At 34.5% G+C, this 12,892-nt stretch overlaps 1 protein-coding gene across 5 annotated transcripts in view; it reads right to left on the bottom strand.

The window, feature by feature from the left end:
* LOC128203407 (uncharacterized) overlaps positions 1 to 12,892 on the bottom strand; it is a 67,262-nt gene that overhangs the window by 19,910 nt on the left and 34,460 nt on the right. For 4 of the 5 annotated variants that reach the window (XM_052904818.1, XM_052904813.1, XM_052904816.1 and 1 more), the window contains exons 8-11: positions 3,540 to 3,582; positions 2,809 to 2,857; positions 2,646 to 2,712; positions 1,455 to 1,536 (exon numbers count right to left, since the gene is read on the bottom strand). In XM_052904818.1, coding sequence (XP_052760778.1) covers positions 1,455 to 1,536; positions 2,646 to 2,712; positions 2,809 to 2,857; positions 3,540 to 3,582 — 241 coding nt within the window. The remainder of the gene's footprint in view (positions 1 to 1,454; positions 1,537 to 2,645; positions 2,713 to 2,808; positions 2,858 to 3,539; positions 3,583 to 12,892) is intronic. The other variant, XM_052904814.1, reaches the window with a different exon arrangement.

Below are 12,892 nucleotides of genomic sequence, written 5' to 3' on the forward strand. Positions count from 1 at the left end.
CTTTAACCTTTGTATGACCTTAACATTTTTACACAGATGAGTTATGTTGTGTCTGCTGTTGCTCGACATAACGAATTCAAAACACTACATCTGTGGGGGTTCATTCAGCCTAAACATGTGTTGTTAATAGTGGGTAGGGTATTTCTACCCACAGATATCTCCGATCATTAAAAAAAAGGATTTCAGTGTTAAATAATGTGTTTGTTTCATTCTATTGTCTAACATCCATACCCATTAATGTTTACATGTGCTTTTGGGGGTTATATTCATGGTAATGGCTAAAGAAAACTTCATACTTCATTCTGAGGTATTCGAAGGAATTAGATTTTTCGTGTTTTGCAAGGCTAGATCAAAGTCCAACAACCTGTTTGCGATAGCAGACACACTGAATGTTAATAATTTGTGTGAAAATATATCTGCATGAACACATTTTTCTGAGTTTTGCAATTTTGCACCCCCTCCCACCCCGCCCTACAATGGTTAAGGATTGATTCGCATTACATCCATTGGGTCCACAAACCAGTTTTACGTTCACCATTCAGAATACCCTTGAATATTCATCGACATATATTTGTATATTCATCTTTTACAAATGCTTGTCCAGTTTTCAAATACTGTTCTAGCTCCCAGCTCAATACAAATGCCACAATGATAAAAAAAAACAGAAACAGATGTATTGGAGTTGTTAGTCTGATCTGCTACAACAGTAGAGGCATTACGCTTTTGAGGCAAATCTACAAAAACGGGCGTGTTCAGAAACAAATTTGATTTAGCAAACATATTCGGTATAGTAATAATCATAAAACATAATAAATATTTATTTTTGTATAAAATTGATATAAAACTGAATTCCGATTTAAAGCGTCACTGCATTTGCCACACATTTAAAAGGTTTACCATCAGGTTTCAGAACTAAACATTTATTTAATCGCATTTGTTAATGTAGAAAATGTTCATTAAGGCTTGTTCAGGCACCTATTCACTAAATTCTTATGTCTGTGTCTCAAAACTTCAAAATCTGGTTTTGTCGTGAAGTTTCTATCAGAGCAGCAATGGTGGTAGAATGTGTTTTATCTGTTACAAATATATTGTTTTATAATTGATTTTGTTTTGTTAACAAATACATTACATATCATTTTCTGAGAAAATTTTATATCTCAGACTCAAGACGCTCATGAATATTGGGTCTAATCACATACCTGCTGAAGAGGAAAATTTCAAGGTTTGCGTCAAACTATCAAAAGCGGGTCCACTTCGGGCATATTTATAACCATCAATAACAATAACCTCAAACTAATCCCAAAAACCAAAATCCTAAGCACTCAATCGTATGTTTACATAAAATATTTTAATTCTTTCTTTAAAGGATAAGTCAGTAATGAACAGGCTTTAAAAGCATTGCACTGTTAAAAATCAAATTAGATCTATCGTTATAACAAATCATTATAACCTACCTGATTTTGTTCCACTTCGCAAGCTAGATCAATTGATTTAATTCCGATGCTGTCTGATGATACAGTCGGTTTTTTATTTGGTCTGCAAAAAACACCCCGGAAAATTAGTACTAAGAACCGGTACGCATATGAAACGTGTCATAATATCTCCGCAAAAGTCAATAAATTATTATTATTGATAAATGTTAATTCCACTTACGAGAGAAACTTTCCAAATTCGGATTGAGAGATTAACCATGTTCGCCATTGAAGCTATCACTTTTGTCTCGGTTCTCTATCTTGACGCATGTATCCCATATTTACAAAACTAATTTGATCAATAGCCGGATTACAATATAAACTCTCTGCTATGGTCCTTAATATCTCAAATTCACTTTGTCCGCTTGCTTACAAGAGTATAATTTATCCAATCATTACCATATTTAGAAAGACAATTCTGATCGTAATATAAACCCTGGAGTTTTGACCAAGTTGGCCTTGATTTCTCCCTCACTTAAGCATTTACTATCTAACAAGTACCGCATTGAGTTATAATGTTTATGGGCATTGTATTTCAAGTTGATTTGCCCAATAGTTCGATCCAAAGCATAATCAAACTATTCACTCAAGGGGTTATAGCACCCAAATTGTCAAAGATTGACCTATTCCCGTTGTCCCCTCTCGTATACGAGCGTTTGATATCCAATCGTGAGCAAAATGGTTAATGTTTGTAATAGGGAAATAACCTGTTTCAATAAACTGAAAAGATCGCATTCTTATTCCAGAGTTATTGCTCATGACTCGCTAAAACTTGACTAGATTCGCTATGTTTGCTCTCAAACTTAAACCTTTCTTATTCAATCCATATCAAGTTTGGTCAGGTGTATGCATAATGTCTGAACTGTTTAAGTAAAGAAAATAATCACACTTTTTATTCAGGTTATACAACCGTTTGTCCAATTTCATCCAAGTTCATCTTGAATGCTCTCTCAATTATTAGATGGACAAATTTTGTTTTCCTCCGTTTTTTTTCTATTCCCGCAGCCAATAAGATCACCATCTCGCGCAACATCGCGCCAACGAGAGTGATAAATATCATGTTGTTATAAAATACCTTGAATTTAACAGAAAGAGATACCAATATTTATTAGTAATTAATTAAGTGATAACCGATATAAAACAGACAGACACTGCCAAACGTAATGTTCGTACCTTTGTGGGGACGGCGATACGTCTTCTTTTGTTAAAACCTTTTGTTGGGATTGATCTGAAATGAAAACTAAAACAGTGCAAAACACTTCAGTTTACCGTTCACGAAATTGCTAAGCATGTTTATTGTGTATCTTTAGATATGTTTTTTTTTTGTTTTACTTACCAGGTGTTGTCATAGGCGGGGCTTCATTTGGATTGTCTGTCGGTGTTGTCTGAAATAGTAGTGTACACTAGTATCATGAGACGTGCAGCAACGGAATTAAGACAAGCAGAAGGCACGTAGTTTGTAAGGCATCTGTTGTGTATAAAACTGTTTGAAGTGAAAAGTCTAAATAAATAGTTCAAATAGTTTAAATAGTTCATAGCTATAATTGGGGTACGTGACGATTTCCATTGGAAAATAATAATTAAGTATGGCTCGTATCAAATGAAGACTAACATAAATATATTTCTTTTATAAATGTTTAACTTTATTCAGCAGTAGATCGTCACTATATAAGGCATACATCTACCCTATAGTTTTCTGATTTTTATTTTGTTCTTTGTGAACCTAGATATAGCTGATTCAAGCATGATTGAAGGCGTGCTTGGAGCGAGAGCCGTTAATCAAAGTGTACATCTATTTCTAAGCTTTATGGTTTTATGTGCAAGAGATCAAAAATACGCTGCGCCACTTTGTGCATGTTTGAAATAAACACTAAGGATGGCATCTAGTTAATTTCAAGTACAAGACTTCAAAGAACCCAAACTTATGTTGACGAAATACCATTTCTAAAATAAATATATCATAAAACATAACATCGACGCTGCAAAGCACATCATAAGAAGAAAGTTCTAAAAAATGTTGCTCTTTTTCAAATACGATAGTTTTGTAACAAATATTAATTTACTTACTTGCATTGGTACAGTTGGATTTTCATTCGAAGCCATAACTTGTCTGAAATAAAAACAACTAGACAATATGATATTAATTACTGATCCGCTTATGATTAAGCTTACTCGAACAAAGTTCTGACTACATCATGGTGGCTTGTATGAAATAACCGCAATTAAACAGAAGTTAGTCATTTGATCACCGTGACAGTTAATATTGGTTAATTTGAAGACTTTTTGAATGTGTTATCTTGTTCTGTTTTGTGTGTCAAAAACTATTGTTACCCACATCTTTTTATAACGTTGAGTCACTGTGCCACGGAAGTAATACATTCATGGAATCAAGTTTTGAAAATGACGAGCTGTGAACTGTATCAACTACAATAGAACACCAACTCTGTGTTGATATACCCGATCAGAACAGGTATGACTTAATAGGAATTTTGCCAATTCACCATATGATCTAGCTTTCATAATCTGTTGTTTTTTGTATTTGCAAATACGGTATAAATACATATTTAACAATATCAAATTTATTAATATATTATAAAAGTGTTTTTAATGTGTTATGCAATTGATGCATCTTTTGTGAATAAAAAGCAATAGAAATATTGAAATGGTGAAATATCTAAACCTTGTTTGATATTTTACAATCAAACGAATCACTATATTGAAATCTAAATCGTACACATCCCTTCAATTCTTCATTAAAAAATTAAAATGACACACATTTTGTAAAAGCACCGCATTGTCATAACTTACCTTTAAACAAATGATATTTATATATACAACATCGATTGCTTTAAGAAATTCAATAAGTGTGTCATATCGTATTCATTAAAGATGAACATATTTTGCCTTTCTAAAACCATTTCGACAATATGTGAAGAGGCTAACGTATGTTGCTGAATTCCACAATCGAGTATCCACAAATAAGAACATAATTAAGATGATATACTGGTAATGGTTATACCTCTTTCTTGTAAACATCACATTTTCGTGATTATTATAATTATTATTATTATTATTATTATTATTATTATTATTATTATTATTATTATTATTATAAAAATCTGGTATATAATAATAATAATAATAATAATAATAATAATGATAATAATAATAATAATAATAATAATAATAATAATAATAATAATCACAAAATTTCCTATTTAATGGCATTGGTACGACTACACATTTGTTCCAGCATTAGAAAACAGGCGAATAAATATAGACACAACTAGACACTACAAACAACTAGACACTGCAAACAACCAGACACTGCGAACAACAAGAAAGTGCAGTTATACATACACAAGAAACAACTAGACACCGCAAGCAACTACGCACTTCGAACAACTAGGCACTTCGAACAACTAGGCACTGCGAACAACAAGCCACTGCAAACATGTTGGCACTGCGAACAACTAACATCTGTGAACAAATAGATCTGCTTACAACAAGGCACTGCGAACAACTAGGCACTGCAAACAGCTTGCCTTTGCAAACAACAAGGCCTTCGAACAACTAGGCACTGCGAACAAATAAACAATGCAAACAGCTAGGCACTGCGAACAACTAGAATCAGCGAACAAATACACACTGCAAACAACTAAGCACTACGAACAACTTGGCACTTTGAACAACTAAGCCCTGCAAACAGCTGGACACTGCGAAAGTACAAACAACTAGATACTGCAAGCAACTATACATTGCGATCAACAAGACACTGCAAAAAACTGGACACTGCAAACAACCAGAGAGTACAAAATATTCGACACTTCAAACAACTAGAGAGTACAAACAACTAGATACTGCGAACAGCGAGATACTACAAAACAACTAAATACTGCAAACAACTTGACACTGCGAAAAACTAGACCCTGCAATTATATTGATTTTTCAACAACTAGACATTGCGACAATTAGACACTGCGAACAACTTGAAACTGCAAACAACCATACTCTGCAATTGTATAGACACTTCTAAAAAATAGTCACTACGAAAACTTGGCACTGTAAACAACTAGATACTTGAAACAACTAGGTACTGCCAAAAACTATACTCTGCATATAACTAGACAATGCTAACAAGGAGACATTACAAACAACTAGATACTACGAACAACTAGACACTGCGAAAAACTAGACACTTCAAACGACTAGGCCATGCGAACAACTAAACACTGCAAACAACTAGAACCTACGTACAACTAGATACTGCGAACAACTAGTCACTGCAACCTACAAGGCACTGCAAACAACTAGATACTGCAAATAACTAGACACTGCGATCAACTAGACACTGCGAACAAATAGTCACTACGAACGACTTGGCAATGTAAACAACTAGATACTGAAAACAAAAAGGCACTGCGACAAACAAGACTCATCATACAACTAAATACTGCTAACAACTAGACACTGCGAACAACAAGACACTGCGAACAACTAGACACTGTTAACAACTAGATACTGCAAACTTCTAGATACTGCAAACAACTAGACACTGCGAACAATTTGGCACTGTAAACAACTAAATACTGCAAACAACTAGACAATGCAAACAACAAGACACTGCGAACGACTTGGCAGTGTAAACAACGAGACACTGCAAACAACTAGATACTGCAAACAGTGAGGCACTGCAAACATCTAAATAGTACAAACAATTAAACACTGCAAACAACTACACATTCCGATTAACTGGACGATGCAAGCAACTGGACACTGCAAACAAGCAGAGAATACAAATAACTTGACACTCAAAACAACTAGAGAGTACAATCAACTAGATACTGCGAACAGCGAGATACTTCAAACAAATAGATACTGCGAACAGCAAGATACTTCGAACAACTAGATACTGCGAATTGCGAGATACTTCAAACAACTTGATACAGCAAATATATTGATTTTTTTAACAACTAGACATTGCGACAATAAGTCACTGCGATCAACTTTACAGTGCGAACAACTATACTCTGCAATTATATAGACACTTCCAAAAACCAAGCACTACTACAGTCTTGACACTGCGAACAACTAGATTCTCTAGACAACGAGACGCTGTGAACAATTAGACACAATAAACAACTATACACTACATACAACAACTTAGCACTGCAAACAACTAGGAAATGCGAACAACTAGACTTTGTGATCAATTAGAAACTGCGAAAAACTAGCCACTGCAAACAACTAGGCACTGTAAACAACAAGACGGTACTAACAAATAAGCACTGCGAACAACTAGACACTGCAAACAACAATACACTACAACTAGACACTGAAAACAACTAATCGCTACTAACAACTAAGCACTGTGAACAATTAAACACTGCATACAACTAGAAACTGCAAACATCTAGACCCTACAAACAACTAGACGCTACTAACAACTAAGCACTGCGAACAACTAGAAACTGCAAACAACACGACACTACAACTAGGCCCTGAAAACAACTTGACGCTACTAACAACTAGGCACTGCGAACAACCAGATATTGCAATTAACTAGACACTGCGATTAACAAGTCACTGCAAAATACACGACACTGCAAACAACTAGTCACTGCGAACAACGAGACACTGCAAACAACTAGATATTGCTAGCAACTAGACTCTGCGAACAACTAGACTCTGCGATCAATGAGACATTACAAACAAATAGATACTGCTAACAACAAGACACTGCAAACAACTAGACACTGCGAACAACTAGACACTGCAAACAACTAGACACTGCAAACAGCTCGATACTGCTAACGACGAGACACTGCAAACAACTTGACAATGCAAACAACTAATAACTGCTGACAACGAGCCACTGCGAACAACTAGACACTGCGAACAACTAGACACTGCAAACAACTAGATACTGCTAACAACGAGACACTGAAAACAACTAGATACGGCGAATAATTAGACACTGCAAACAATTAGACACTGCAAACAACTAGGCCATGCGAACAAATAAATATTGCGATCAACTAGACACTACAATCAACTAGACACTGTAAACAACCAGACACTGCGAACAACAAGACACTGCGATCAACTAGACACTGCGATTAATTTGGCATTGTAAACAAATAGATACTGCAAACAACTAGGCACTGCAAACAACGAGACACTGCAAAAAGCTAGATACTGCGACGAACTAGACACTGCGACCAAAAAGACACTGCAATGAACTAGACTGTGCAACAATTAGACACTGAGAAGAACTTGACACTGCGAATAACTATACACTGCAAGTATATAGACACTTCCAAAACTAAGACACTACGTCAATCTAGACACTGCAGACAACGAGACGCTGTAAACATATAATCACTACGAACAACTTGGCACTGTAAACAACTAGATACTGCAAACAATAGGCAATGCGACAAACTAGACTCTCCATACAACTAGACAATTATAACAACGAGACACTACAAACAACTAGGCACTTCGAAGAACTAGACATTGCAAACAACTAGACACTGCAAACAACTATATATTGCGAACAACTTGGCAGTGTAAACAACTAGACATTGTAAACAAATGGGCGATGCAAACAATTAGATACTGCGAACACATAGAAACTGCGAACAACCTGGCAGTGTGAACAACTTCGAACAACGAGACACTGCAAACAACATGTTAGTGCAAACAACTAGATACTGTGAACAACGAGAAACTGTAAACAACTGGACACTGCACAAAAATTGGCACTGCAAACACTAAGACACTGCGATCAACTTGGCAGTGTAAACAACTATATACTGCAATTAACTAGATACTGCTTACAACTAGACAATGCAAACTACTAGATACTGCTTACAACTTGGCACTGTAAACAACTAGATACTGCAAACAATAGGCAATGCGACAAACTAGACTCTCCATACAACTAGACAATTATAACAACGAGACACTACAAACAACTAGGCACTTCGAAGAACTAGACATTGCAAACAACTAGACACTGCAAACAACTATATATTGCGAACCACTTGACACTGTGAACAACTTGGCAATGTAAACACTTAGAGAGTACAAACAGCTAGATACTGCCAAAAAACAAACACTGCAAACAATTATACACTGCAAACAACAAGACACTGAAAACACTAGATACTGCCATCAACTAAACACTGCAAACAACTATACACTGCAAACAAGTAGACACTTCAAACAACTAGATATTGCGAACAACTGGACACTGCGAACAACTTCACACCACGAACAACTATACATTGCAATTATAAAGACTCTTCAAATCACTAGATACTGCCAAAAATTAAACACTGCAAACAATTATACACTGCAAACAACAAGACACTGAAAACACTAGATACTGCCATCAACTTAACACTGCAAACAACTATACACTGCAAATAACTAGACACTTCAAACAACTAGATATTGCGAACAACTGGACACTGCGAACAACTTCACACCACGAACAACTATACATTGCAATTATAAAGACTCTTCAAATAACTATACACTACAACATTTTAGACTCTGCAAATTACTAAACACACTAGACAACGAGACGCTGTAAACAACTAGACACTAAAAACTATAAAACAGTGCGAACATTTAGACAGTACAATCAGCAGGACACAACAATCAAGTAGACACTACTAACAACTAGATACTACTAACAACTAGATACTACTAACAAGTAGACACTACTAACAAGTAGACTATACTAACATGTAGACACTTCTAACAAGTAGACAATGTAAACAACTAGACACTACTAACAACTAGATATTACTAACAAGTAGACACTACTAACAAGTAGAATATACTAACATGTAGACACTTCTAACAAGTAGACAATGTAAACAACTAGACACTACTAACATGTAGACAACACTAACAAGTAGACACTACTAACAAGTAGACAATGTAAACAACTAGACACTACTAACAAGTAGACATTACTAACAAGTAGACACTTCTAACAAGTAGACAATGTGAACAACTAGACACTACTAACAACTAGACACTACTAACAAGTATACAATGTAAACAACTAGACACTTCTATCAAGTAGACACTGTAAACAACTAGACACTACTAACAAGTAGACATTACTAACAAGTAGACACTTCTAACAAGTAGACACTGTAAACAAGTAGACACTACTAACAAGTAGGCACTACTAACAACTAGACACTACTAACAACTAAACAGTGCGAACAATTATACACTACAAACAACTAGACACTACAATCAAGTAGACACTACAATCAAGTAGACACTGTAAACATCTAGACACTACTAACAAGTAGACACTTCTTACAACTAAACAGTGCGAATAATTAGACACTACAATCAACTAGACACTACAATCAACTAGACACTACAATCAACTAGACACTACTAACAAGTAGTGACTACAAACAAAGATTTTAAATAGAGGTTGTAACGTTTGAAAAACTTTGAGGCGGAGATTGCTTTTAACTGTTATCAAACTAATCAATTGTTTTAACATAATGTAATTTAAAGAAAGTGACTTTTTCAAATAATTTCGAATAACACGCGTCGCTAACTGTCATCCACGATAATATTATAAAGGAGAGTCTAAGTGGCTTAGACCAACACAGAAAAATAAGAAAAGATTCAAATCAGAGCTTTAAAAATTGTTTTTAATGATTACACCTCAACTTACGAAAATCTTCTTCTTAGAGTTCAATTGCCAACATTACATTTGAACAGGGTAAGATACATTGCTATTGAAACTTACAAATGTCTGTATGGTATCTCACCAGAATATGTTCAAAACCTTGTAACTTTTAAGACATGTAATTTTAATCAGAGATACCAAAACTGTGTAGACGTTCCATCAGTAAGAACTACTAAATATTGAAAAAACTCTTTCCACTTTGAGGCCAGTCAGGTATGAAACAGCCTCCCAAAGGAAATAAGGGTCTCCCAAAACTACCTGGAATAAAGAAGGCTGATCCGCACCTGGACAGGTCCCTCTTGTAAATGTTCAATGTGTATATAATACCTTTTTGCTTTAAAAAATAGAAGAAATAGAGAACTATAAGATAGTTTCACTGAATATATTTTATCCTTTGTTTTAACGCAAAAGGAGTTTTGTTTTCAGTGGGATGGCTTACACCCACTGGACAAGATATGGCATTCAAATACCAGAAAAGATTTCAGCGGACTTCTTTGACTAAAATAACAACTTATTTAATTAAATTATATGCCTGGGCTAATATCCAATTATGATTGTTCAAATTTATATAACATCTGTCGAATACATACAACTACTTGTGTTTTTCTTTCGGCAAGTATTTTGTTTAGGTATCATTATTTTACAGTGATATGTGTACCAAAATGGGCCGGAATCAAGCATACGTAACATCGGCGTCAAGAGTGTAACAAAAATGGGCCGGAATCCGGCGTACCTAACATCGGCATCAAGAGTGTAAACAATATGGGCCGGAATCCGGCGAACCTAACATCGGCATCAAGAATGTAACAAATATGGGCCGGAATCCTGCGTTACATCGGCATCAAGAATGTAACCAATATGGGCCGGAATCCGGCGTACCTAACACCGGCATCAAGAATGTAACCAATATGGGCCGGAATCCGGCGTACCTAACATCGGTATCAAGAATACCACCACCACATAGGTCTGATTCCGGCTTATAGAAGTCGCAATGGCTGTGTGTACATCCGTAATATTATTGTCTTTGTTTTTATTGATGGTATTTTTTTTTAAACTTTCCATAATTTAAGAACACTATGGGCCAGTGTGTTCCGCATGTTCTTATGTCCAGGTCACACGTAAAGGTCAATGTTATACAATATGGATGTCATAGCTACGGACACGTGCCGGCGAACATACAGTTTAAACTTATCACTGTTTAACGTTCAAATTTTCTAGATGATGTTATTAAGGCCAATGTATATTAGAACCATTAAAATTGCTTATATTTGTACCGTACATGCAGTACTGTTAAGACCAAACTTTACACTCTTGTTCACTAGGAGTGCACTAGTAGTGAACAATTTGTGCACTATGGATAAACTAATGTAGTCTGTAGTTTATTACTACAATATATAATATCTCTACTCTTAACAATTTGATTAACAAATGATGAAAAGTGTCCTAACGAAGTAGTTTTTTTTTTAATTTATAATGCAATTGCAAAATATAATTATTAAATATAAAATATTTTCCATCTTTTATAAAAACATATTTGTTAACATCTCTTCTCTAAAACAAAATTTGTAAAAAAAAAATATTGAGTTGCCTAGTTTTAAGAAGATTGTCATGTTAATTCTCTGCTGTGTATTCCTTATTCCTTGTTTATTGCACTAGTGTCATTGCAGGGGCCAATTTCCTGTGTATTTGTTTATTGGCTCGGGGCCATTTGGAGGTGACACCATTTAGAGTAGAAAATAGCATTGTCCTATTAATACACAACCAATTCTTGCATAAACAATATGTGCATAGCCAATGTATTAATTTGACTGATGAGAAGTTAATAATAAACAAATAAAGTAACATTACATTTATGTTGTAGGATATAAATCATATAAATGGAATATTATTAATAATAACTAACATTACTCTTATTCTTACTCTAAAGCATTGTTATAATGCTTTAAATATGATTTAAAAAGTTATCAAAATAAAACGGTAAGTCAAACACTGACAGATCTGAGATTTGAAAGACAGCAGGAGGCAATACAGATAAAGATCAATACACAGAGTTGTGTACTATGGGGCGGGCTTAAAGAAGGCTTAGTGTAGCCTTCAATGGATAGTATTTCATTTAATAATGAAGCAGCAGAACCAATTATACAAAACTTCTAAAATATATATTTATCTATTATGTGTTTCAAATTAGAAATGCAATCAATAAATCTGGGTACAATTTAGAAAATGTACTATAATAATTAATGTTGTACTTATTTGATAATGATTGCTGTTAGGCTGTCACCTTAAATCACAATACATTTGTTAAACAAAAATAAACATAAAATTATAAGTTTTAGAATAGATGGAAGAAAATCTTGGTTTATATAACCTTTGAATGAATCAACAATGGCACAACAATTTCACAGTTTGAGCTTGGAACAATAAGGTATGAACCTTGATGATTACCAATTTTAAATAACGAACAACTTTATTATCACCTTGTAAAACGTATTCTTATTGTTAAAATAAAGGCTTATGTATTCATTTCATCATTATGTTCAATAAGTGTTTGAAGATGAAACCCTTTAACCCAGAACCAAAGTTATTTCATTATACCTATCAATTAATATCAAAATAATGCAATGCATATTAAGAAAGAAAACACAAAAAAACATTTAAATAACTTTGTTTGACAATTTCTTTT

Source organism: Mya arenaria, chromosome 9 (genome assembly GCF_026914265.1).
Source record: "Mya arenaria isolate MELC-2E11 chromosome 9, ASM2691426v1".
Taxonomy (NCBI): domain Eukaryota; kingdom Metazoa; phylum Mollusca; class Bivalvia; order Myida; family Myidae; genus Mya; species Mya arenaria.